This window comes from Pseudophryne corroboree, chromosome 6 (genome assembly GCF_028390025.1).
Source record: "Pseudophryne corroboree isolate aPseCor3 chromosome 6, aPseCor3.hap2, whole genome shotgun sequence".
NCBI classification, from domain to species: Eukaryota; Metazoa; Chordata; class Amphibia; order Anura; family Myobatrachidae; genus Pseudophryne; species Pseudophryne corroboree.
In genome coordinates, this window is record NC_086449.1 from 679,891,690 (window position 1) to 679,919,544 (window position 27,855).

Below are 27,855 nucleotides of genomic sequence, written 5' to 3' on the forward strand. Positions count from 1 at the left end.
GGACCCACTTACCTCCTCCCTGAGTGCGGCCACACGAACCAGGAGAGAAGTGGTCATATGTGTGTCTAACAGGAAGAAAACCGGAGCCTCCGCTGTAGGTACCCGGTAACCAGGGCGCAGGAGTGTACAGCACCGCTGGGGGAGGTGATGGAGCTGCAGCAGGAGATGTCTGACTGACATCCAGCACTTACAGTGCCTCTGCTGCAGCCCTTGAAGTCTTCATTTTTCTATAAAAATCTTTTTCCTAGGGCTGCTGAAGCAGCCCCCCTGTTGTATGCTTCCTTACTGCATGGCATCAACTACAAAACTGAGCTCCTGTGCACGGAGGCGGGGTTATAGAGGAGGCGGTGCTATGCATTCTGGGAAGAAGGTCAAAGCTTTGAGCTTGTTGGTGCCTCGAATCAAGATCCTACTCTACACCCCATTGTCATTCCCTGTGAAGCCCAGTGTACCCCGCAGCGGAAATCCCAAATAACTGCGGACAGGGAGCCAGCACTCGGCTCTGTGACCCCCGGCGGGGAAGTAGGGGCAGTGCCGTGACCCGCATTCCCCCTCTTCCTCTACCCCCCGCAGCAGCAGTCACATGACGGGTAATGGTCATGTAAACAGCATGCAGTGCTGCAGTGGGAGCTGTCAGGAACCAACACCCAGTGCAGCAACAGGTTATCCACAATAAAATGCCGCTCGTGCCGGTTTATCAGTGCTAGCAGGATAGCCCTGGGCGATATCATTACCCGCAGTAATGTACTGCGGGTAATAGGATATCCCGCTATGTCAGTATTCAGAATGTTGGCATCTTGTACCACATTCAGACCATGTAGGCATTCTAAATGTCAACATTCAGTAATGTGGACATTCTGACTACATACCATTAATTATAACTTCTAAAGTTATAAGATTAATCAATATATTCCGGGGAAGTCTGTGCACATCGGTTAAGGTGTACTGGTAATAAGAGGAATGGTGCAGTAAATTATTAATTGTTACGTTTTAGTAACCTTTCAAAGGGATATTTTACTAATAGGTGATATTATTATATGTTGTAGATATCAAAGTAGGTTCGCATAGTCTGTACCTTTTACTATGTATTTTAATAGAATTATCATGAAGCCCTATGGGTTTATTCTCCTACACCTTGTGTACCACTGGTTCTTTGGGAATAGAGAGTAATTTGTTTACTACCTACGGTTTACCGAAGTCGACCACATGTGATCTTCACCATCTACAACCTACATGGAGACATGGCCAGAAGGAGATGACCTTTAAGAAGACATCAACACTATGACCCCTCACTTATACTTTAAATGTAGGCGAGCCGGTATTGCACATTTGCAGTTTGTTTCTTGCATGACCATTGACAGCATGGTAGATCAGACACATCACCAATATACTACACAGCAGTAGGGCAATACATGGGCCCTTAAAAAGTATTTATTGTACAGACATCATTGTTCTGAACAAAGCCACAGCATTAATGTGACTAAGCATTATCACAATTATGTTGCAGTATAGAACAATGTGGACGGATTTGGCAATATAGCAGTATGCACAAAGTGATGATAAACCACACTAAAATGAAATGTACATATTGACAATAATGTGGATATATTTACAGGAAATTAACTTTTCGAGACTCAGCCATGGTTTCTAAAATTAATCTAAACAAAATTCTATTTGGAGAGATAGAGAAAACGCTTTGTGTAAATGTGTCTCTCCTTCCATTGAATAGAAAAGCTTTGTTTTAAAAATCCCATTTATGATTTTTTGCCTTTGTTTTCTCCTTTAATTACAGCAAAGCAGGATTAGTCATTGAAAGTCTCAAGGGAACTATCTACAAAGCCATCTTCAAAATTAAACTAAAGGCAGAATGGCAGCAGACACTCCGTTCTGGATACAGACAGCTTTGATTGATCGATTTGAGGTGGCTGGATGAATATTACAGAACATTAATGAGAACAAAGGAGAGAAAAAAACCTTCTACTTAATCGTTTAAATTAATTCTTACTACTATTAATGTCAGCCCACAAAGAGAGACTAAGGAAAGGACATGGAGGTAAATATAAATTACTGGCTATCACCTCAAAGGAACAAGAAAGGTAATTTCTGCAGGAGAAAGAGACTTCAGTTAATATATTTACAGTTTGAATGTTATGTGTTCTACAGGTAATCCTGAGGTTCCAATGCTGGTTTGAATGGGCAGGCAGGCAGACAGGCAGGCATTATTCTCTGCTCACCACTGTCAGGTACCCTGGATTATGACCAAATGTCTGAAAAATACCTGCAACAAGTAGTTTCCTCATTCATGGCAATCTGGTAAACTCATGCATTTACATTAATGATTTCAATTTTTTTTTGATAAGTATATTGCAAAAAAAAAAGATACTGGATTTACTGAAATACAAAAACATTTTCCCTTTTTATATGAGGGCCTGTTATTTAACTAGTTATGGAACACTTAAGGGCCCTAGAAACTGGGTTATATGAACAGTGAACGATTTTGCAGTAAAAATTTTTTGCATACACACTAAGCGATTTATATGAATGATTTGACATTGAAAACATCAATATCGTCCAAATTGGCTTGCAATGATAAACCAGAGCCGCAACTAGGGGGGGGCTAGGGGGGCAGGCAACCTGGGCGCTGGATTGGAGGGGGCGCCGAGACCCCCAAACATGCTCTCCCTGTCATGCGGCAATGCGGCAATGGTATCAGTTCAGAGCCGTCTCGTCTGTGAGTAAACTGAAAATAAACTACAGCTCCCAGCAGCCCTCGGGAGCTGTAGTTTACTTTCAATTTCCTATCTGCAGTCAGTGGCGGACAATCTGTGCTTCCGCCTCCTCACAGTCCCGCTGCCCGTCACCCACCCGAACGCCTCTCATTTCTCCCCACCCCCGCTGCCCGACTCCCGCCTGAACATATTTCTTTTCAACCACCCGCTGCCCTTCTCCCGCCCGGAAACCTCTGATCTCTCCCCAGCTCCGCTGCCCGTCTCCTGCCTGAAGGCTTCTCCTCCCGCCTGTCTCCTGCCCGTGATGAGCAGGGTGCGAGGAGCATACAATAGGTGAGCTTTCTGGCAGAGGATATTGACGGGGCGTGCAGTCTGGATCAGGACAGGTGGGCAAGAAGAGAACTGAAAAGTTTCTTAGTATGTGTGTGTGCATATGGCTGTGTACGTATGTGGCTGTGTGTGTATGCGCGCGCATGTGTGGCTCTGTATATATGGCTGTGTATATATGTGGCTTTGTGTGTGCATGTGTGGATTTGTATATGTGGCTGTATGTGTGCATGTGTGGATTTGTATATGTAGCTGTGTGTGTGTGTGTGTGTGTGCGCGCACTTGTGTGTCTTTGCATATGTGGCTGTGTGTGCATATGGCTGTGTGTATGTGAGAATTTACATGTGTGACTGTGCATCTGCATATGCCGCTAAATTTAATATGGATCCAGCTTGTGAACCCACACCCACTATATAGTACTGTCCACTATTAAATCCACACCGTGCATTACAACATTTGGGGATAGTTATCATATTTATCAAAACTGGCGCACAGGTTTAAGTAGAGTTGCCCTTAACAACAATGGAGAAAATGGTGTAATGTACTGTTTGCCTAATACAGACCTGATCGCTGTTGTGCAGCGGCCGATTACTAAATGACTGCGCATGCGTATGGATCGTAATGTGGAGACGCGACGCCAAACAGCTAAAAAAAAATCCTGCGTCCTTTTTAATCACTAGGTGAACGCATGCTGATTGACAGAAAGCGGACATTTGGTGGTAGTAACTGGACTTTTTCTGAGAGTGTCAGGAATAACGCAGGCGTTCCCAAGCGTTTTCAGGGAGGGTGTATGACGTCAGCTCCGGCATGATCAGCCTGTTTGTATCGCACTGTAGGAGTAAGTCCTGGGCTGCACAGACTGGAAAAATCATTTGATGGTGAGTGAGTTGCGAACGGATTTGCAGATGTCCGCTGTGTGGCGAAGTTTTTGCAGAGCCAAGGATGCACCTGCCACCAACAGGAAAGCCGGAGAGCCGGACGGGAGGAGAGAGATCCTGCAGAATGGGAGGTATGTGTGCACCTACCACACACACATGCAGGTCCCTGCTAAAATTGCTAAGGCAATTTTTCATGTCAAAAAGTTCTGAAATATATATATATTTTTATTTATTTATTTACATATATATATATATATATATATATATATTATTTTTTAATTTTTTATTTATTTTATTTTTTGGGGAGGGAAGGGGGGGGGGGGGCGCCAAATGACTACCTTGCCCCGGGTGACAAAAATCCTAGTTTCGGCCCTGGATAAACGATGATAGACCAATGATGAACGATTGCGGGGACGTGCACTGTTCGTTGGTGCCTCCACACTAAACGATATGAACTATATATCGTTCATTTTTGAACGATTTCTTTCATATCTTTCTAAAATGTTTTTCAGTTTGTAGGGCCCTTTAGGTTTCATAATTGCGGATCTTCAAATTGTGTCACATGGTTTACAAATAAAGATCTTCATGAGAGACACAAAAAAAAATTCACGAAAGCCTATCTTTTGAGCCTTATTAATATTTATTCATATAGTGCTAGCATATGCCGATGCACTTTACAATTGGGAACAAATCAATAATAAAATGAGACGGTGTCATAACAGACAGTCAAAAAGTTGATATGTCCTTGCTCCGAAGCCTACAATCTTTTGCTTCATTGTCAATGAGTAGTATTAGTATTAGTGAATATGGTAATTACAGTGTCAAAAAGATCAGTTATGTTTTAGATATGCAGTCTATAATGGCTGTAACCAGGGGCGTAGGAACGAAAATTTTGCCTCTCTCTGTAAGGGATTCGTTTAATTTGCCAGCTGCCTGGATCCAGATGCAGGAATCCCGGCAAACCAGGACTATTCCCACTTGTGGGTGTCCACGACACCCATAGAGTGGGAACAGAGCATGTGGCGCACGTTCCCCGCTGCACCGCAAGGGGACTTTTTGCGCTCGGCCCACTGCTGGCATTATGGTGGAGGGATGCTGCTGTCGAGATATGGACAGCCGGCATCCCAGCCGCAGGTAATTCATACTGAATCCCTCTGTAATAATCAATTAGTTCTACATAAATAGACATGGAGGAGGAATATCTAGTAGGCATTTTAATAGACAAAAGGATTATCTGATAGAGAATGACACAGACTGGCATGTGCTCATCTTTCCACGAGGTCTCATTTTCTAGTATAATATTGAACAGTGCATATTAGTGAGACAACTAATGTTTCAATTGAAAAGAAGAGTTGATAGAACCTAGAGCAAGGGCATTCAACATGTGGCCCTTCAGCTGCTGTGGAGCTACACATCCCAGCATGTCCTGGCACAGTTTTGATATGAGGGCATGCTAAAGCCGTGGCAGGGCATGCTGGTATGTGTAGTTCCACAGCAGCTGAAGGGCCACTTTTCAAATACCCCTGACCTAGAGAGTACCTTGGACACTTTCTGTACTTGATACAGGGTTGGGTAGAGGATTGTGTTGAAAATTACTAGGTAATGTGGTGTCTTTCCGTGATATATGATATAAAAACAAAATAATACCAATAAAAAATGTCTTTTTTACAAAACAAACATACATTTTACAAAGGGACAAAACAAATGGCACATTATAGTCTGTATACCACTTTGAAGTGGTAGTTCATATCTATTAATTAATAGGGAATAAATAAGGAAGTTCAAGGGGTAAATAATTGAAGGGTAACCCCTCTCCCCCTCCAGACAGAATTTGCAGTGTTACGCACTGTAGGACAATGGTTTAAATCATTTTCCAACATGGAATAAAAGAAAATGCTGCCCTGAGAAACATTTCTTCCATGAGCCACATTTGGACAGCAGACACATGCTTGTATGTATATTGTTATTGGGGAACGGTTGTTAAAGTTCTATCTTCCTAATTCTTCCAAGAAAAAGAAAGCAACAACCTTATGTGTTACATTTTATCAAGAATGAGAAGAGCTTATACAGTGCAAATGGAAAAGTCTCTTACTACAGCTACAGAACTAGTTAAAATAAGAAAACCACAATTAAATCAAATATCTCTGTTTTTCATATACTAAAATAAATACAAATATCTGCGATCAAGTTACCATTCAATTTGAAATGATTACTTTATTCCTACAGATTTTGGGAGAAAAAGACCTTAGGACCTGCAGTATCATCTTAAATTTGTTTTTTTTTTTTAAATATATATGTTTAGACATGTATATACAGAATGTAAGTGTAACAATCCACACTCCACCTGTTACCGATTAAAACTTAGCATGTTTCCCAGCCAAAGGCAGATCAAATCTAATCAACATATGGAATGTCACAGGTTGCTGTAAAATCACTGTCGTCATACGTCATTATGACATTACTAAAAGAAAGGTCTAATGCAGCAGAAAATAAACAATACTTACAATGTACGAATCTTGGGCATGTGGTTGAAACTAGTAAGTGGTATCCGTGTAATGTTGTTATTGTTGAGTGTACTAAAAGAAAAAGAAAAAGGATTATTCATATACGATTGTTTTGTTAACATGTAATAATTATGTGAACAGCACGACTGATATAAGCTAATAAATGTGTTCCAACACAACAGTGGGCAAGCATGGTGACAAATATGCAAAGAGCAATTTCTGAATTCTCTTGGGAACCAGTCTTTTTCTATGCAGCCAGCAATCACACATGAATTGACAGATTATTACTTGGCTAGCAGAGCACTCAATAACAGGTAGTGATTAGCACAGTTTGTATCAGCAGGCTCATGTTAACGTGCCCGATACAAACATATCAAGCTGGGCAAACTCAGAGCCAGGTTAAGTCTAAAAATTGGCAGTGCAAGAAGCTGACTAGTTTTAATAGCAGCAATAGTAATAACATTTATTGCCATAAACATTAATCCATATGCCTAACAATATCTCTGTGACCTCATACAGGCGTTTAGGTTTGTATCGTTACTTGCAAATTGCCCCAAACTATGACTTTTTTTATGCAAATTGATAAAAAATGTGTTGCTTGACTTGCAACTTCTCTCTGCTGATTTTGACAAGAGACACTAATGTACAAACAGCATACATATACATCTAAATTATATATACAAAATGTATATATGTATATATATATATATATATATATATATATATGCCCGCACACACACACACACACACGAGGCCATTCTGCATCTCTTTGAGGTTTTTAAACCGGATGGAAGTATTGATGGGCTAAAGAATCTAGAAGGAAGTGCTGACGAATACAATATCTTCACCTTGCATATGATGATATTGGCCTAATCTAAGATGAAAGAGGGCACGCAGTACATTGGATTGGTTACGTGTTTTGATATATTATTTGACCCACTGATGTGCACCATGAATAGTGGTTCATTTATGTTTTTGAGGTAATCACGTAACCAAATGAGCTGAGAGAACAAAAAATACCTTTTAGAAGAAAAAAACAAGAGTGTTTTGAAGGACTGTTCCACTGAGACTTTGTAACACTATTTGACATTATATCTTATCCCACTTGGGAGTGCATATTCTACAATATTTGTTTACAATTTGGTCCTTGTCAGATCCTTATGCTTGCCTATTTCTAATGCCTCCAACACAACAAACGTCAAGAACTGAGTGTTCACTTGCTGCCTAATATATCTCACCCTGTGACATGTGCCATTATAACGAGATGATCAATGTTATTCACTTCACCTGTCAGTGTTTTAATGGCTGATCAATATCTAAAGTAGCTCACACATTTCTCATGTAAGTAGCTATAGTTGTTAGCATTACTCTGCTGCTGTATGCATGAAGCGTTCCCCACTTCTCTTACATTGTGAGCTCACATGAGCAAGGCCATCTTTACCTTCTATTGGTTATTTATTTGTATCATAAATTAACTCAATGCATATCTCCCAAACGTCTGACATTCAGAAGGACAGTCCCGTTTTTCTGGGACTGTCCGTTATTCCCACCAACAGGCCGCAGTGTCCTGTGTCGGTTGGGGAAGTTGGGGGGAGCACACGATGGGGGATAAGCAGCAGGGGGTGATGGGTCCAGATACTGATACTTGTGATGTTGGGTGGTACCCTCAATGTACAGAAATGTGTAACATATAGGTGCATTCTAAGCATAATAATAATAATAATCATAATAAAACCAGATATAAGAATCAGATATCACATTGTCCTGAGATTAACACGCACAGTGAGTCTCACACTGCAAGGACAGAGAGAAAGGAGTCTGGGCTGTGGAAAAATGCGGCAGGGGTAGGTGTCGGTGTGAGGGAGAGGGGAAGAAACCCCTCTGGGATCTGGAATTTATCTGGAAACTACTAATAATAATTAGAGATGAGCAGCTTGGATTCTGTAAAATCCGAGCTGCCCTGAACTTTCAGGATCTCAGTCTTTCTGAGCCCTGGGTTGGGTTTTCCTGTCAAACTCGGATTTCAAATCGAGGCAAAACGTCATCCTCTTGGCGTCGAATTCTTGAGGGTTTTGGATTTCATATAAGGGGGCCGCAGCCGGGACTATGCGCCATTTCACTCCAGTCCAGGCATGCTGCTGTATGCTGTGCTCTGCTTTAAGTGGCTGTGCTGTGCCCATCCATGAGTGGCTGTGCTGTTGTTTCCATCCGTGAGTGGCTGTGCCCATCCATGAGTGGCTGTGCTGTGTCCATTCATGAGTGGCTGTGCCCATCCATGAGTGGCTGTGCTGTGTCCATTCATGAGTGGCTGTGCCGTGCCCATCCATTTTTATCAGCAAAAATATATGATGACTTTCCAGCTTGTGGGGGTGATGCAGGCTGATCAGTATTAGCTATGTGTAGCCCGGGAAGTATCTCTGGCGGTATTATTCACTTAAGTTGTTCCTCATAGGCTGTGAACTGTATGGGTGCACTGGTACCTCCCCCTGTGCGTCTGGCCTCCTTTCTTTCTACAGCCATCTTCGTTTTGAGCAGTCTTTTTATGTCGTTAAATCTTTTTTAACGTTCACCACTTTTTGCTTGAAATTGCTAACCGCATTAACTGCGTCTGTAATGTCCTCCCACATTTTGCGCTTAGGCACCATATTAGTGCGGTGGTTATCCTTCCCCAGAAGCCGATTAAAAACTGGCACCATTGCCCTGACAAGGGCACAGTTTTCCACATGGCGACCACTGGGAGTACACCCTGGCATAGGGCCTTCCTCACCCTCCTCTGCTGCCTCCTCCTCCTCAAACTAGCCCCCTCCTCCTGCCAGTCGACGTCACTAAGGAGAGGCTCCTCCATCTCTTCCTCCTGGTCCCTCTCAAAATCCTCCTCCTCTGTGTCAGTCTGCCTGCTTCCAGCACCAGCCTCCCCCTGCTCCTCATGCTGAGCCTGCTCCTCCTGACTCCTCCCAGCCACTGCCCTCCTTGCCACCATGCTGCCTCTCTCCATGCTGCTCTCTCTGCCTCTCTTGGTCACTCTCCTCTCCATCTTACACTCCTCCCAGCCTAACAAAGGGCAAAATGGTGCCGGAGCCCTTTATATAGGGTGTGTGATGCAGATTCCAGGGGACTTAGCTCGGCCAATAGGTGGGGTTCTTTGCTTGTGTGTAAGGGTGGTGTTGTAAATCGCATTCTGGTTGGTCAGAAAAGCACACATTACCGGGTCATAATATTGCATCAAATCGCATGACAACACATGTTTCACTCCCGAATTTGCATCCTATTACATTTGCGATTTTGACAAAAAAATTACGATTTCAAAACATGCGATAGGGGGCGATATCGGAATCTTACTAAAAATCTCATCGTATTACATGTCACCCATAATGTTCTTTAAATTAAATTATTTTAATGTGTACAGAAAACGTGAGTGTTATGTAAGTATGCCGGAATGGTAGAGCAGTAGCATATTTGCACGGTAAGACACAAATGTAAAATAATCTATAGTAACACAATGGCTTGGACACAGTACAATACATCACACTGGTTGTCAGCAGCAGAGATAGTTAACAAGGGTAATGCAATGCAAGTGATACATATTACGGCATTTTCCTGCTGGTAAAAAAGTGTCATTGAAGTCAGTGACAATTGCTAAAATGTCAGCATGCAATGTGGAAATTCAAGCAGAGACAGCTCTCTTACAATAGTATTTCTATATTAAAATTGTTTATACAATCTATTCTGTCAAGTCCATTTCCTAATGGATAACCAAAGAAGCACTTAAAGAACCACTAAGCCACAAAATTAAAAATTTCAAATATGACTCATGAAGGAAAAATACATTGTTCGGTACGGTATAATCCTATCACTGTCTTGATAAAAAGGAAAGTATTTTGTCCAAAGTAGAGAAACCTAAAGCCTTCCAAATCTTTTGGAGAGAACACTGATGAAAACAAAAGCTGTGACTGCAGTCAGTTCAGTTTCTGTGACATCACTGGTCATGTTCCTGTGCACGAACACACCAAAGCAAGTCTGCTAAGTTATCAGTTATAATAACTGCAATGTGCTAAGAGTCGTGAAAGAGATTGGTACGGACTTTGTCATTTACAAACAGCCAAGTTTTCGAATGTATATTATTCATCTCAGTTGGAAACAAACAGCGAGATATACAAAGTGGCTTCATGCAATACTGCAGCAGTTGTGCCAAACAGCCCCTATCAGTGCAACACCTATATATCTGTATGTAACGGAGTCTGAATCTGTATTGAAAGTGCTATGATGCTTTTTTCTATGCCAAGTTCCATTGTACTACATACAACTATACAGTGGGGATCGAAAGTTTGGGCACCCCAGGCAAAAATGAATTTTAATGTGCAAAAAGAAGCCAAGGAAAGATGGAAAAATCCCCAAAAGGCATCAAATTACAGATTAGACATTCTTATAACATGTAAAAAAAAAGTTTGATTTTATTTCCATCATTTACACTATCAACAGAACAGAAAACAAAAAATGGCGTCTGCAAAAGTTTGGGCACCCTGTCTAATCTGTAATTTGATGCCTTTTGGAGATTTTTCCATCTTTCCTTGGCTTCTTTTTGCACATTAAAATTAATTTTTGCCTGGGGTGCCCAAACTTTCGATCCCCACTGTATACAGACCAGTTGCATGTAGCTATACAAGTGTCACATAAATTAATCAGCAGTCTCCTGATACATCCTAGTTGCATCGTATTGCGACTTAGATGCATTATAGGGTAAAAATACGTAAAAAAGATATCCAGTGCAAACACACTGCACAGGATATGGCTGCTCACTCTGGCGCCAGGTGTCCCTGATCACATGGTGCATTTAGTCTATATGTATGAGGACACATATACTATAGGGTTACTATAAAATAGACACTTTCAACGTTTTATATAAACCAAAGTATTATTGATATACAAATGTGTCCTCAATACATCTAGTTTCATGGAACACACTGTACTGTACCATGTTGTATGCAGCTGCACTCACAAATAATATAGGCATGCAGCATATCATTTTAATTAAAAGAGTGTGCGTGTGTGTCTTATTTGCACAGAAAAAAAATACACCCGGCAATAGCAGAGTTGCACGGGAACTGCTGGCTCACTTACACCAGGCCCATTGCGGTGCATGGCGCATTGAGGATAGATGTAGGAGGACACATCTGTATATCAATAATACTAGGTTTATATAAAATGTTTAAAGTGTCTATTATTTTATAGTAAGTGTGTGTGTGCGTGTGTGTGTGTGTGTGTGTGTGGATAGATAGATAGATAGATAGATGGATAGATGGAATGAATGCTGGCTTTATGCTTCTGAAACAGCAAACTGGAAAAGGAAAAAAAGACTGCTAATGCAATTCTATTTACACTAATATTGCAAGGATAAAAGTTAGGTGCACTCCTCACAGATTAGACAACTATCCACAATATTTTTTATTGCTGAAATGATCCTATGAACATCCGATTCCCAGTGTATCCATTATTCAAGCTTCATTCCTATCTTAATGCTAAATGTCCATAGAGATAGATGTGACGTTTTAAATGCATTATGTGTGACGATCTCTGTACTTACTACATTTGCGGCACGATATTAATTCATCGGGACCAACAAATGTTGTCAAGCAGTCTAGGTGACAGGAACCACTGTTGGCCCCGGGGGGCTGGTCAGCTAAGAATTGGCTGTTCGGCCTGATTATTGCACATTGTTTACCCCACTTAAAATTCTGTGAGATTGGAGAGGTATTTACATATTACTGTAAGTTACACATCAATATATACAGATGTAGCCATGTTCATCTTTGCTGCGATGTGGCATGCTGCCTAGTGTGCCCAGCTGTGACTATTTGCAACTGGCGATCAATCCATTAATTCCATCAGCAAACAGCATAGGCCATGCAAGCCTTAGTAGAAAACTGATCCTGAAGCAACCTCTGCAGTTAGATTGATAATCTTACAGTACTTACTGCAATATTCAATGCAGCAGGGAAGTTTTCCATTTTCTTTAGAGAAATACGTGCAGGAAAATAGTTCCTAACAAACTGTAGACACCAATGGCATAAGGGACCAAGATGTGTTGTTTCAATAAAACAAAGAGAATTGAAGTTATGTTAATTTCTGCTAAGCAAAAAAATAAAAATAAAAACCACTACTGTCTAACGTCTGCTTTACTGACCAGAAAAGTTTAGTGTGATTAGAAAAAACACAGGATCATGACAAAGACAGAATTCATTACATAGATTTCAATATCATTCATGCCTTCAGCACAACGCAACGTTGTAACTTTTATTTCTACCCATCATGTATAGAGGATTACTAGAAAGCCTTCTCATCCATATGTAGCTTGGTAAAGTCATGCTTCACAGTGCCTATAAAAAAAAACTTTTGCATCATTTTGTACAGCTTAAATGAACTAAGAATTTTTTTCCTTGTGCGTGTCATCCTTTTACAAATGATCACTATACCGGTAATGAGAAAACTGTATTTGTGAAACAATTAAATTATAGTCCTTTCCTATAATGCAACCTACATATTCCAAATCATATTTTAATGATAGCAAATGCTTCACAGAACATGCCACAAATATACTTTACAATGTAGTTGTATTAATCTTTGCAGATGTAATGGAGTACTACAGTAATTAAAGTGTAGGAAATGGAACTAAATCCATAAATATTCTATAAATTGTCCTCAGAAAAATGAAATTAAATCATTCCTCCTGTGAGGAGGAGGAGGAGAAGGAGAAGAAGAAGAAGAAGAAGAAGAACATAATATATATACACACAATATATAATATACTATATATAGTGACTATATTTACATAAGTTTTACATGGTGGCAACTAAACGCCTCTCCAGCGCTCCAGTATGATATCACAATTAAACAAAACAATGTTACTAAAAGCAGTGCTGAATTAGAAATGAAAAAATGTATAAGAGGTGTAACCATGCAGTATGTAGCATGGGGTGAGACATAGGGGTATATGCAATTGCGGTCGAATTCCCGAAAATGTCGAAAAACGGGACATTTTTGCCAAAAAAAAAAAATTCGACAATGCAATTCAGTACTTTCCGTCAAAAAAACTGACTTTCCAAATTCGACTTTTTGAAATTCGACATTTGTCAAATTCGACATTTCTGCAATGGTACAAATGCGGCAATTCGACAAAAGTATATTCAATTGAAGTTTGGAAATTCGACAACAGTGCTTTTAGACAGTAAATTCGTCATTTTCAATCCGCCACACTTTGGTGGCGGAATCTAATAAAAAATTTTAAAAACATGTTTTTTTTGGTGTTTTTTTTATTGGTAATAGCATATCTATTTATATTAGAAGGGATTAGGTACTTGGTTTGTCTATTTTGGAGGCACAAGTATTATTTATATATTTTTAAAAATATTATTATTATTTTTTTAAAATGGAATGGTAAAAATCAGAAAAAAAATTGCGTGGGGTCCCCCCTCCTAAGCATAACCAGCCTCGGGCTCTTCGAGCCGGTCCTGGTTCTAAAAATCCGGGGGGGAAAAATGACAGGGGATCCCCCGTATTTTTAAAACCAGCACCGGGCTCTGCGCCTGGTGCTGGTGCAAAAAATACGGGGACAAAAAGAGTAGGGGTCCCCTGTATTTTTTACACCAGCATCGGGCTCCACTAGCTGGACAGATAATGCCACAGCCGGGGGTCACTTTTATACAGCGCCCTGCGGCCGTGGCATTAAATATCCAACTAGTCACCCCTGGCCGGGGTACCCTGGGGGAGTGGGGACCCCTTCAATCAAGGGTTCCCCCCCAGCCACCCAAGGGCCAGTAGTGAAGCCCGAGGCTGTCCCCCCCATCCAAGGGCTGCGGATGGGGGGCTGATAGCCTTGAGAAAATTGAAAGAATATTGTTTTTTCCAGTAGTACTACAAGTCCCAGCAAGCCTCCCCCGCAAGCTGGTACTTGAAGAACCACAAGTACCAGCATGCGGGAGAAAAACGGGCCCGCTGGTACCTGTAGTTCTACTGAAAAAAAATACCCAAATAAAAACAGGACACGCACACCGTGATAGTAAAACTTTATTTCACACATGTCGACACATACATACTTACCTATGTTCACACGCCGACCTCTGTCCACTTGTCCAAGTAGAATCCACGTGTACCTGTGAATAAAATTATACTCACCTAAATCCAGTGTCCAGATTATAATCCACGTACTTGGCAAAAAAAAAAAAAAACGAACACCCGGACCAAACGGACTGAAAGGGGTCCCATGTTTACACATGGGACCCCTTTCCCCGAATGCAGAGACCCCCCCGTGACAATTTTTTTTCAGGTTTTTTACCGTTTTTTATGGTTTTTAAAAAATCGGATCTAAATCCGTCAAATCGGCCGTTTTTCGACAGCGGGACTGTCGAATTCGTTTTTAATTGAATATGTTGAATTCCGGCACCCACTTGCCGGAATTCGACGGTCAAATTGTGTCGAATTAAAAAACGGGCAAAAAATTTCCGCGATTCGCCGCTAATTGCATATACCCCATAGTGACCCGCATTAGAATACCAAATGCTGCCTTATTTCTTTTAATTTTTAATTCAGCACTAATTTTAGTAACATTGTTTTATTTAATTGTGATATCATACCGGAGCGTTTAGTTGCCACCGTGTAAAATTTATTGCCAGACTGGCATCTTCTGAGGTATACGGTTGAGGATACATATTAAAATTATATAGGTGTGAGAGATTGTACCATAGTATCACGTAAATCATGTATTATTAAGTTATAGTAGTATTTATATATGAAGCACTTTTGTTTAGTAGTTTATATAGGTAATGACACACTATGGTGGCCGCTATGCGCTTCTAAACCTCTCTGTGTATGTTTACTCTCCAGTGTCGCCATGGTAACGCGGCCGGCTGATTGCCGCAACGTCACTTCCGCATCTCGTGGTGCGCTACGGGACGCCGGGCCGGAAGTTCGGTGGACGCGGCCGTGGTGTACTCCGGCGGGGAGACCTGAAGGGGGGTAAGTTTGCATATATAAATGTTTGTTTGCACTATGTTCACTTGTCCTGAAGAGGTGGTCCCCGAAAAACATTGACCGCACTGAATACACCGTTTGTTTGAGCTACAAGTCTCCGAGTGCCGCCTCTTTTTTCTTCTATACAAGGGACGTGGTCCCGGGGAGGGCGCCGGAGCAAGTTACACCCTGCGGGAGGATGCCTGGAGTGCCGGAGTCACATTGGAGATATATATATATATATATATATATTTTATATACTATATCTTAGTAGTCAGAATGCCTCAATATGGGCAGTTTAAACATGTAATAAATTGTAATTCTGATTATATAATTTTGCAGAATGTTACTACACCCTAGTTGTTCTAATACAGTGGGCCAGATGTAATGATGCCAGAGTTCGGTGGCCGTGTGGGATGCCGGCTGAACTCGGACATTTTTTAAAAGGGGCAATCACTTACAAGTCATAGGTTTTGCCTTGTAAGTGATTGCCCCTTTAAAAAACATCACGCGTGATGGATTCCTTCTGATGACCATACAACCATACAAAGACAGTGGAGCAGAATATTCAATCCAATGGAGGAACTCACACACAACTGCATATGAGTCTCTGGAATATGGGCTGTGGAGTTACGCAAGTCTGTCACAAATCACACCTAATGGAGAATACTATGAATGTTACCGGATAGCAACATTGATGCACTAAACCATGCACCTTTATTCTGGAGCTATTTAAATATAAATTTATGTACTCAATATAGCATGTGTGTGTGTGCGTGTGTTTTTAATCATATGTCATTGATTATTATTTACATATTGTGAATTCAATTGATTTATCTGATAAATGTTCATTAAATATTGGCTTTGTAAATAAAGCTAGTTCCCACATATAGAGCAATGCACACATTCAAAGTTTTTTCATAGTCAGAAAGATGGTACAAAACCCTACTCCGGCCACTTTGGGGTATATTTATTAAAGTTATGTTGTGGAAAATCCCCTGAAAACAGCCGTGGGTTGTAACAAGGTGGGACTATAGCAGATGTATCGGCCACATACCCTTTATCTGTAACTACAAAAACAGCACCCATAGGTTTATATGAGAGCTGCTCAAGTGACGGATCTGCAAAGCTCCAGAATGAGAAGCATTTCAGAGCTTGGCTCTGGCAGCTAAGGCCAGCTGAAAATAGCTAATGCCATATTATTTCAGAGAGAGATCCTCCAGATCCCGTTCCCTCAGCTGACACTGATGAATGTGCAGGCCAACGGCAGCGCATACACAGTACGTGAGCCAAGTCCGAACAAGCAAGCAAAGTGATGGTGGTAGCTATCACTTTGCTTCTAGGCATTTGCTAGGACAGAGCTTTTTCAGAATCTCTCTTCCGATGCCCCAAAAAGAATAAACGTATGAGTCAATTTTCATTACCGCATTGTGATTTGGAGCATAATTATCACATACCAACTGCATTAAAAAATGCCACATATCATTTTAATCAGCAAAGTATGTTTGTGCGTCATAATCACATAACGATGAGAGTAAGATGCATTTTCAGCAAAAAAGGCGCCCAATGCTAATGGAGTTGCACGGGACCAGTCAGCTCACTCATGACAGGCTTCTCCCGCTATGTGGCGTATTAAGGCAAGATTTAGTAGTACACATATGTAGCAAATTATTTTTTTTAAAGTAAAAATGTATTAGATGAATGAGAGAATGAGAGAATATTAAACAGACCTACACAGAGGTCTTTACTTACAGCAATACGTCAAGTAAAGTATGCATACACATATAGCATGCATGGTGAAGTGAGCTACTGTAGATAAACAAAAGAAAGAATCTTGAACATTGTCGGAATCACCATAGCATCAAAAGGTAAGAATGATAAAATCATCATCTCATCCAATTTTAAAAAAGGTACAGTAAAAAAGAAAGAATTCAGAAAGCATGAAAGGAGGGAGAAGAGAACAGCTGAAGGATGGCCATCTGTGGGGAATAAAAAAAGGGGAGAAAAAAGAGGGAGAAACAGGAAGGGATGGGGAAGAGAAGCGGACAGGTTCGGCTCAACTGGACCCATCTAAAATTTCCAACAGACTATAAAATGTATGGGGTTTGAGAGTGGAAAAACATATGTGTAGGGGGACTGGAGAGATCAAATGTAGAAGATTTAGGCAAATTCTGTGCAAGTGTAACAAGTAACCTGGTACAAGTCTAACCACATTCCATTAAAAAAAAAAAAAATATTCTGTAATATAAGAAAGAAATATTGTTTTGTGTCATGTAGATAACAGTTCTAACATTGTTTTCCATGGTTTTTATTTGAATGGCCACTGAAGCACTCCTTCGGTTTCAAGGATCTTTTGGAAGCTGTGTTGTATGTGTAATGTCTTTGTTGAATATTTTATCACAGAATAGTGGCATTAACTGCTAGAAATAACCTTCTAACCATCTTTTAGGCTTCTACAGAACATGAACTTTGACACTCTTGCAGTAATAGCGAATTATAGCTGAAGTACTATTCAAGAGCAAAGGGATCCTAAGCTGAAACCAATAAGTTTTAAACATGATGGATGGACATTAAATGACACATCCTAAATCATGATTTGCCTTGAAATCATCCATATATTAATTTATATTGGAATTATTAGCATTGGCAGCCTCTTTCCAACTACTCGTATACTTTTCTGCAAATATATGAAGCCTGAGGACTTGTTGACTGATTGTAAAATGTAGCACTTTATACCATACCTTCATACATTTTGTCCCTGTAAAGTATACAAGTGCTCACTTAAGCACCCCACACAGTAGAATGTCTGTTGGTACATTACGCACGATATCGATATTTTGGATAGATACATGTTTAGTGAAAGTGCAAATTTTCACTAATTCACAATGATAACGATCGGATGCGCAGTCCTGCGGGTCGTTTGATTTATCTTTAGATCTTTCCTGCTGAAGGGAAGATCTAAACTATTGTTAGGGACAGAATTGCTCCTGGATGTGGACACTCCTCAGATCTAAGATCTTTCTTTATGTGTATGCACAAAATCGTTTGTCCAGGACTTGCAGAAGAGCTGCCGGGGAGATCAAGGGAAATCTTGAAGACTTGCATATTTAGCAAGTCTTTCAAGTGTGTGGGTACCTTTAGATTGTTGGAGGCAAGGTTGTTTTTTTAAATATTTTTGCTGTCAATATTTAAAAAGGAAAAATTGGATTATAGGCATAGCCAATTTAGTAACTATGTACTTAATAAGAATTGTGGTGTAAGCCTGGCATACTTAAATACACCTGCTCAGCAGCAAAGCTTCAGAAGGATGAGAGTCTGTTAAGACACACAAATGAGAAATCTAACACCTTCAATGAGAAATGTACCTTTAAAACAAGTAGAGACACAAGTGCAAATTGAAACACATGAATTTAATCCCAGTAGTGAGTTATATGTCTACCAGTTGGAGTTTCAAGGGCGTTGTTTGTGCTGACTTTCACATAAAATGTATGTAATACGTAGTACTGCTGAGTGAACATTGTATCATTCTAGAATACAGGAGATCAGCTGAAAACTACAATATCATACTGTTCTGCTACAACACAGGGGACAAAACACCTTTTTAATTATACAAAAAACTATTCTATAGTCTACCAGTCACAAAACAGTTTTGCTGTTTCAGTGTGGTTTATTTATCCTTAGGCCATAGTTAACTAATGATCCTAGCATTTGAATATTGGATGATGTGTGTATTTTAATGTATTTGTGATCATAATTATAATTATTAGGTGCAAGAATTACAAAACATTACAGTTAAGAAAAACTGTAATGTTTTGTAATTCTTTTAAAAAAATGAACTTGTTGAAAAGATTTTTAAAGGAGTATTTTTATTTTTACACTCTGCTAATGCCTTTCTTTAGGGGCCTATGTGGTAAACATATATCTATACTGTTATTCCATTAACAACATGTTGCTTATTGGTGCTGCAGAGTTTTGTTTTATTGAGCAGTGAATGCATATCCTAGGTTTGGTACTCTGCACTGCTGTACAATTATTCAATTCAACAGTTTCACAACCTACTTAAATTACTGTATTCATAGAAGTAGTCTTAGTATATTTGGCGTAGGATCACTACTAAGTAGAAGAAAGTGATGTTAATTCATATCCTGGCTCACATTTATTGGAATTTGAAATAATACTATGGATAAACAAATGCTGAAATTATCTGTATCTGGAAAACACGACTTCCTTAAACTAAGATACTGTACACTAACATCATACTAAGATATATTGGTCTTGACGAAGTGTCCCTTCAAGAGCAAGTGCCACCACTTATATAAATTAACGTACAGTATACCAAGGTTTGAGTATCATTGCACTACATGTCCGGATGAGTGCCTTTCTCCATGGCTACTATTAATTTCTGTTTGTGCACCCCAGCTTGCTGACTACATTGTAAGAGGAGTGCCTTCCATGTGGGGACATTTATATATATATATATACACGTATCCAAACAGGGACAAATGAGGCACTCCAGAGGCTAATTCATAGTAGAAATTGTATTGATAAAGTGACGTTTCGGGGCAGAGCCCCTTCCTCAAGACATACAACACGTGGTTGTATGTCTTGAGGAAGGGGCTCTGCCCCGAAACGTCACTTTATCAATACAATTTCTACTATGAATTAGCCTCTGGAGTGCCTCATTTGTCCCCGTTTGGATACGTATGTTGTTTCTGGATTATGGCACCGGGGCATGCTGATATGTATTGTTGAGTGCTGGCTGAATTGCATCTGTATATATATATATATATATATATATATCCCGCCAGTACAGAAGAACATTTCCATTCATTTATAATTAGCATACATCATTTACATCCTGTTACAATGGAAGCCCTGCAACCTGTATCAGAAGTTTTAGGCAATCAATTGTGACCTCAAGCAACTCGACAACTTCAGTTGTGTCTGTTGTATAGAATCTATATTATTATTTCCACAGTTTAAGTAAGAAGGTAAAAGCAATGGTTTTACTGGTTAGTTTCTCACCAAGCACAATTATTGCTATCAGCCTGCCCATGAAATACCAAGAAGGTGTGAGGTGTGGTGCCTCTGGACTGGCTGAGCTGGATGGCCTTAGTGTGGCATACCTTTACATTCTATTAACACTTTTCACTTATTAATTTTTTAACACTATTTCTCTATTCTAATTGCATTTCATTCTTGTATCACTTTCTCTATAGCTTCGGCTTCCTAAATATTAATTTATTAACACTATAGTCTTTTCACTGGTATGCTACGCTGGGCTTTCTGGCTTATGCTGGTGTTTTGGGGTGCCACACCCTGCACCTAGATATAGCGCTAGGGACCCCAAATATACAGTGACGCCTTGATGCGGCTTTGGGGCTTATTCACACATTTGCGCAAATATGTGTAACGAAGATCTCTGAATTCTATTATTATGTGGCATTTATATCTGGTTATGGTTATCATTCAGGGTGCTGGGGGAAACAAATGCCTTTTTTTCTTGCTTAGAAATACCCCTCCCTTTTCGAGCACCTGAATGATATCACTAAGCTAATTGAGCATCTACCAATATATGTTTGTTGTGAGAGGCAGAGAGGTTCCTGCATTAGGAGGAGGTGCAGACCCTGACATGCCACATGGAGCATTATGGGGTTGCTCCAAGGTAGGTAGCTCTTAGCTTAGACATATTGTAGTAAGGAGCCATTATCATGTGGCTCCTTGCTGGTTAATCTTAGACCCAGATTGGGGTAATGGAGGTGTGAGGTGTGGTGCCTCTGGACTGGCTGAGCTGGATGGCCTTAGTGTGGCATACCTTTACATTCTATTAACACTTTTCACTTATTAATTTTTTAACACTATTTCTCTATTTTAATTGCATTTCATTCTTGTATCACTTTCTCTATAGCTTCGGCTTCCTACATACTAATTTATTAACACTATAGTTTTTTCACTGGTATGCTACGCTGGGCTTTCTGGCTTATGCTGGTGTTTTGGGGTGCCACACCCTGCACCTAGATATAGCGCTAGGGACCCCAAAATATACAGAGATGCCTTGATGCGGCTTTGGGGCTTATTCACACATTTGCGCAAATATGTGTAACGAAGATCTCTGAATTCTATTATTATGTGGGATTTATATCTGGTTACGGTTATCATTCAGGGTGCTGGGGGAAACAAATGCCTTATTTTCTTGCTTAGAAATACCCCTCCCTTTCGAGCACCTGAATGATATCACTAAGCTAATTGAGCATCTACCAATATATGTTTGTTTTATATATATATATATATATATCCCGCCAGTACAGAAGAACATTTCCATTCATTTATAATTAGCATACATCATTTACATCCTGTTACAATGGAAGCCCTGCAACCTGTATCAGAAGTTTTAGGCAATCAATTGTGACCTCAAGCAACTCGACTACTTCAGTTGTGTCTGTTGTATAGAATCTATATTAATATTTCCACAGTTTAAGTAAGGAGGTAAAAGCAATGGTTTTACTGGTTAGTTTCTCACCAAGCACAATTATTGCTATCAGCCTGCCCATGAAATACCAAGAAGTATAAATGGAATCTTACATCAATGAGATGATATAGGTCATTTACTTTATGAATGGGTTTGTGACAGTAAATGTTGCGAAACATAGCATTTGATAGCAGATAAGAACCACTTGGCCCATCCAGTCTGCCCATGTACATGCACACATGTACACACTATGGTTCATTTATGTTGGAACCACTTAACTTACCGATATATTTTTGAAATTGTGAAGCAGAAATAGCATATAATGGTACACACACGCCCAGATATTTTGATCTGGTCAAATTACTGCTTAATATATATGCAAAATGTACTAATTATTAATTAGTCTGTGTTCAACTGTGGAAGGGAGGACACTTTACATAGAAAATTACTATCTTATGTTTACCACAAATATTTGGTTTCTGATAACTTACATTCATTACATTTTTTTGCATACGTGTTTGTGATTCTAGTTGCACTGTTAAATAAAGCAACATGATTTAAGTTTTAATGGTCTATTAAAGGGAGTTTTACATTCTTTTGTTTTGAATGCAGTATGTCCTGTAATCAGCAGTTAGAAACAAAAAAAAAATGTCCCGTTCATTTAAGAAATTCACTATGACATTTTTTTTGCACAACATAACAGAAATAATTATGAGAAAAAAACCAGAAAGTAAATTCTCCATTTGCAATTTGCATTTTTTGTTGACTTAAATGTAAAACATCAGTCATGAGTCTCTGGAGAAGTCAGTCCGAAAGTCCACAGACCGCATCAGAAAGTCAGCTGATTGTTATGCAAGTAGTGCGGGATTGGGGTGCTGATGTGACTTGATGAGGAGGGGGGGGGTGAGAAGCATGCCCAGCATGGGCTGCAAAATAGATTTTAGCAATGTATGCACTCACTTTCTCCTATTTCCAGGAAGCTCCATTGGGAAGCAACCAAGCCCAGCCCAGCATGCGTAGGTTAAATGGGGTAAGTGTAGGGCTGCACTTAGGAGTTTTTTTTTCATACATGGATTAATGTGTGAGATGGCCACTTGAAGGGCACTCTTAACATGACCTGATATATGTGGAAGAGTCAGCATAATGGACGTAGCCAGACAGGGAAAGTATAGCTTGGTTGTGGCCCTTTTCTCTCTAGTGTTTGTCATCATAACCTTTATCGTTGTATGAGTGATGGCTGGATGTGTTTTTTGGGGGAAAAAAGGTTGATCGTATCCTCAATTAAGTTCATGCATATTTGGTTCCAGTACATTCACCTTAAATATTTATTTGATGTATGGTTTGGTTGGTCTCAATGCTATGTTTATAAATTGATTTTAAACCTCATATTACGGTCTACAAGTTCAATTAATGTTGAAGAGGAAACACTAGTATGGGTGTGCACAATTTCAATGTGACCAGCCTGACCAAAAAACATTCAGAAGACCAGAAGCAAACAAGATATATTTAAGATATTCTATTCACATTCAAATTAGGGGGTAAATGAATTAGGGTCCGGCTTGCAGGAGGTGCAGGATTTTGGGTGAGAATGCCTGTATTTTTAAAGCAGCAATCATATACAGGCATTCTCACCCTCACCATCTGCAACTTGGACCCTTTTACATTTACCCTGACATGTTGGAATTTAACTTACAGTAAGTCTAAATTAATTATTATATATATATATATATATATATATATATATATAAATTAACTAATTATCATATGGATCTGAATGGTCTAACCCTAATTACATTGTATGCCTACCTTACATATTTCATATTAATCCGCCATAAGAAAATTATTAAATAATGAGCAACCTAATATAGTTAATTTAAAAAAAAAAATAGAAATAAAGGGTATCCAGTATTGTTAATTTCTAACAATGTTTGCAGAACATTTTGAAATTCTCAGATTACAGTATACTCTAAACATTGCTCTAACATATACTGTATGTATTCAGTGACAAAGGATATGATAAAAGAGCAGTATGCTGAGGCCATGGTAAATAAAAAGTTATCAAGGTTGCAAAATTAACATAAATGGCTCATAAAAAAAACAAGGCAACAATGGAATGGAACTTTTGGAGTGACTGTTCTCCGATTAGAGTAATTTAAATGCATGACTTTGAAAATATATCAGTGGACCACTCCAATGGCAGTTGAATATATTAACATTTTCGGACACACTACACATAATTAGAAAAGTTAATTTACAATGAAGAACCATCATGAGATAACTCATTATACCTGGTAAAGAAACAGCTTTATAAAATGCAATACAATCATTATTATTCCACTGTTCTTTGGATGTTATCTGAGAAAGCTGGTCTGGTAAAGAAGCAAATTCTGTAGGAAAGTACATTTGTGCGCTGAATATATGAAGGATAAATGATCCAGTAGAAATAATAAGTGGGTGTTCAGAGTAGCGCAATGGCTTTACTCAAGGGTACTATGCTGTAGTTTGTAGCAAATTCCAGAACCTTTCCCTAGCTATAAGATAATGAAGCAATGAAGGCCAACACTGAATAACTAACTCAGTAGCTTGGTTTAGACTTTCCAATTCAATGTCTCACTTGACTGTTGTTGAAATGTTGGTTTAAATACTATTTTGGAATAGTAAGCTAATTGAAGACATCAATTTAAGAAAGCTTTGCAAAATATCTGCACAAATTTGTCATCCTTGATCTAGGTCCATGCTAATCTTCTCCGAATCGTTCCAATTTTACCATTTGCACTGCCAAAAATAGCACTTTGCAAAATTTCTCAATGCATGTTACTACATACCTTAAGATCCTGCCATTCAAGTATGTAATCATTTCAGCAATATGATTACTCTAGGATTATTATTCTAGAAATAGGAACAATCAACATAAAAATATAGGATATATCAAGTTGATATATGTTTTATATATATATATATATATATATATATATATATATATATATATATATAGTTACTTATATTTCTTTCGTTTATAGCCTATGCAATCCAGCTGGTCATTTCTATGTACTATGGTTTTCAGGAGCACTATGAAACACAATATTGTGGCACCAACCAATCCAAATTATTTTTCTACGCAATACAAGAATGAAACCAAGTAGGCTTCTAAAAAAATGTAATTCAGAAATTAAAAATACTATATACAGTATGCATTACATTAGCAGAAACTCTTTCATTTATTACCAATGCTAAAATCGTATAGACATATAACCATAGACCAGGTGGAATTATTTGTAACAGATAAATGTCAGATGCATGACATTTGTTTAATATAAGAATTTTATCAGGAAATGTACACTGAACTTTCATTATATAAAATTAAAATTAATAAAATCATAGGTAGGACATAGATTTATACAGATATATATATAATGTTTGTTCTGAATTTCAAGGAATAGAGTATATCTATGGCAGAATAGAAAACTATAAAACTACATACAGGGATGCAGTAATAGTCCAGCAGAAGTGTACTTATTTAAGGAAGACATAGGCACTATGTTTTTGAGAACTATAATGCCTAATATCATTCTGAAGTACCAGTTCTCACCATATTTCTGTGGGCGGTTTTGCTATTGTCTGTGTTGTCATTATATTAGAAACTACAGAGGTGGTTCTTTCCTTTACTAGCACCTGGGTAAAAATAACATTTTTAAATTGTAGTCTTAGGGGTGCACTGTGTCCTGTTTCTATTGGGTGACTATATCGGTAAAAGCATGTGAAACATGCTACAATAAATATGTCTTAATTTCTGTGCCTAAATAACCGAACAATTTATTATAAGCCATTTGTTTCTGATTTCTAAGAAATATAAAACCTGTGAATGGTTGTTAGGAATATACAAAATCTAAGGATAAATTCCATGCTTTAATTACATAACACAGAAGAATAAGGGTATACTATAAGTACTTTGTAGTACCATAAATATTCTTTTGAAAAATAGAAGAATTCTGATGTGTTTTAAATTTAATTTTATCAAGGTTTTATATATATATATATATATATATATATAAAAAAACATAATTATATTAAATCCTAAATCTAAAAAAATCCAAGACAAGTCAGAATTAATTAGTAAATAGTCCAATCTTATATTATTAATTTAAACATTTAAAAAGAAATGTTATCTAATTTATTAATTTAATTTCTTATGACAAAAATAATTTAGAAATATAAGAAAATGTTTTAAGGCATCAAGAGTATATCGCAATATTGCTAAGTTTCATTAAGACCAGAAAAAATTGCCAGTTCTAATTACATATGTTTTACTCACCGAAAAGTCTATCCCACTTGAAAGACCTGCTGTGATCACCAGATCTTTTTATCTTGGTGCAATACAAGCCGTTTTAGCTACTAGACTGGTTCAGGATAGGTCCATCTAGTATCACATGATGGTGACAAATTTAAATATGGTCGGCGCATGACAGTATTTCTACTGCATTATGACATTTTCTCGCAAACTGCATCTCTTTCTGGATTTTATGAGCTGAATTCCGCATGAACGGGAATACGTATGAGTAACTGCAATAAACATGACATACTGTATTTTATGTTCCGCAGTCCAATCAAAGTAAAGGCAAAGTTCTGCAAAGGTACAAAGGGTGTCCTCAAATTTTTTTCCCAGTTTAGTGTACATCACTGAATGAAGCAAGATACACGGTTTGTTAAAAATAAAAGTTATATTTTATATTTTAAAAATATATTTTATTTCTTATCCTGCTCTTGGACAGAATGCATCACAAATCTCACTGGGTTTTAATAGGGTTTATTACTTTTTTCTTTCATTCAAAAAGTTAAACAAAAATATTGATATAAGCTTTTTGGAATGGTACTTGCTGGCTCTATGATATCCAGTTTTATTCTTATAATACAGGTCATTGACTATTTGTGTAGCACCACCTCCAATTGGTTGAAATGTGTCATGCAGTAGGAGGATATATTCTATGCACCAATCATCATCCAACACATTAGTAGCTCAGCATCTGCAATGCGGCAAATCCACATCAAATAGCACTTCATATGTGAAAAATATGACCGTAGTCTGGTTGGAGACTCAGAATTTTATAATACTGAACTAAGCTGACCCTTGGAAGGCCCTATTTTCCAATGCTGAGAAAACTTCCCCAAATACCTCAAGTTACTTTGGTTACTATATTATTTTTCATAACTCATTCTAAAAATACATGTTTTCTTTGTTCTCTGATTACTCAAAACAAGCTTCCTTTGTGTTTTATCAGTGGTACCATCTCGTTTTTACAGTGCAGATTTGATCAAATTACAGTCTGTTAATGAAAACAAATTAAGCACATATTAAGCACTGCAATTTCTGCACACAAAAATATGAAAATGGAAAATAAAATATCCAATTTCAACATATTTTTGATTACCATCTTATTTCTTCAAGCAATGAAGTTGCAGAGACATAACAGTCATATAATATAATATCACAGTACAAGTTATACTGCCGGGGAGAATTTTATCTGCCTTTCTTGGAAATAATTATTTCTACTTTACCTTACTTTGCTGTGTGGTGTATACAGGAAATATATTTGCCTGGCAACTGACAAAGATTGGGTGATATTTTCTGGTTCTTATAGAAAGCTTACAGCTACCTGCTACAATATCATATGAATAGTAAATAGAAAGGGTTTTTAATTTAACAGTAAAGTTTCTATGTTGCAAATCTCTTGAAATGAAAGATAAAAAAAATCTTATTTTGAGAGAATAGTATATAAGAATATTATGTATATAGGGAATATTATGGGAAACTTTAATCCCTGTGTAGCTTAATAAAATTTTCAGCACTGAATTAACAAATACAACCTTTTCGCTCAGTCCTTTTCCAACCAAAAGTAACTTCATGCAGAGCTACAAATGTGATTTTTTTAATTACTGTAGATGCTATG

General features: G+C 38.4%; 1 protein-coding gene and 1 non-coding gene across 4 annotated transcripts in view; both read right to left on the reverse strand.

Annotated features, from left to right (window-relative positions):
* SLIT3 (slit guidance ligand 3) overlaps positions 1 to 27,855 on the reverse strand; it is a 1,129,203-nt gene that overhangs the window by 268,577 nt on the left and 832,771 nt on the right. For 2 of the 3 annotated variants that reach the window (XM_063928289.1, XM_063928288.1), the window contains one exon: positions 6,439 to 6,510. In XM_063928289.1, the coding sequence (XP_063784359.1) occupies positions 6,439 to 6,510 (72 nt within the window). Of the gene's footprint in view, positions 1 to 6,438; positions 6,511 to 7,879; positions 7,930 to 27,855 lie in introns of those variants that run through there. The other variant, XM_063928290.1, reaches the window with a different exon arrangement.
* LOC134938816 (U6 spliceosomal RNA) lies at positions 24,596 to 24,701 on the reverse strand. The gene has a single exon (XR_010181278.1). It is a non-coding gene; the product is annotated as a U6 spliceosomal RNA (small nuclear RNA).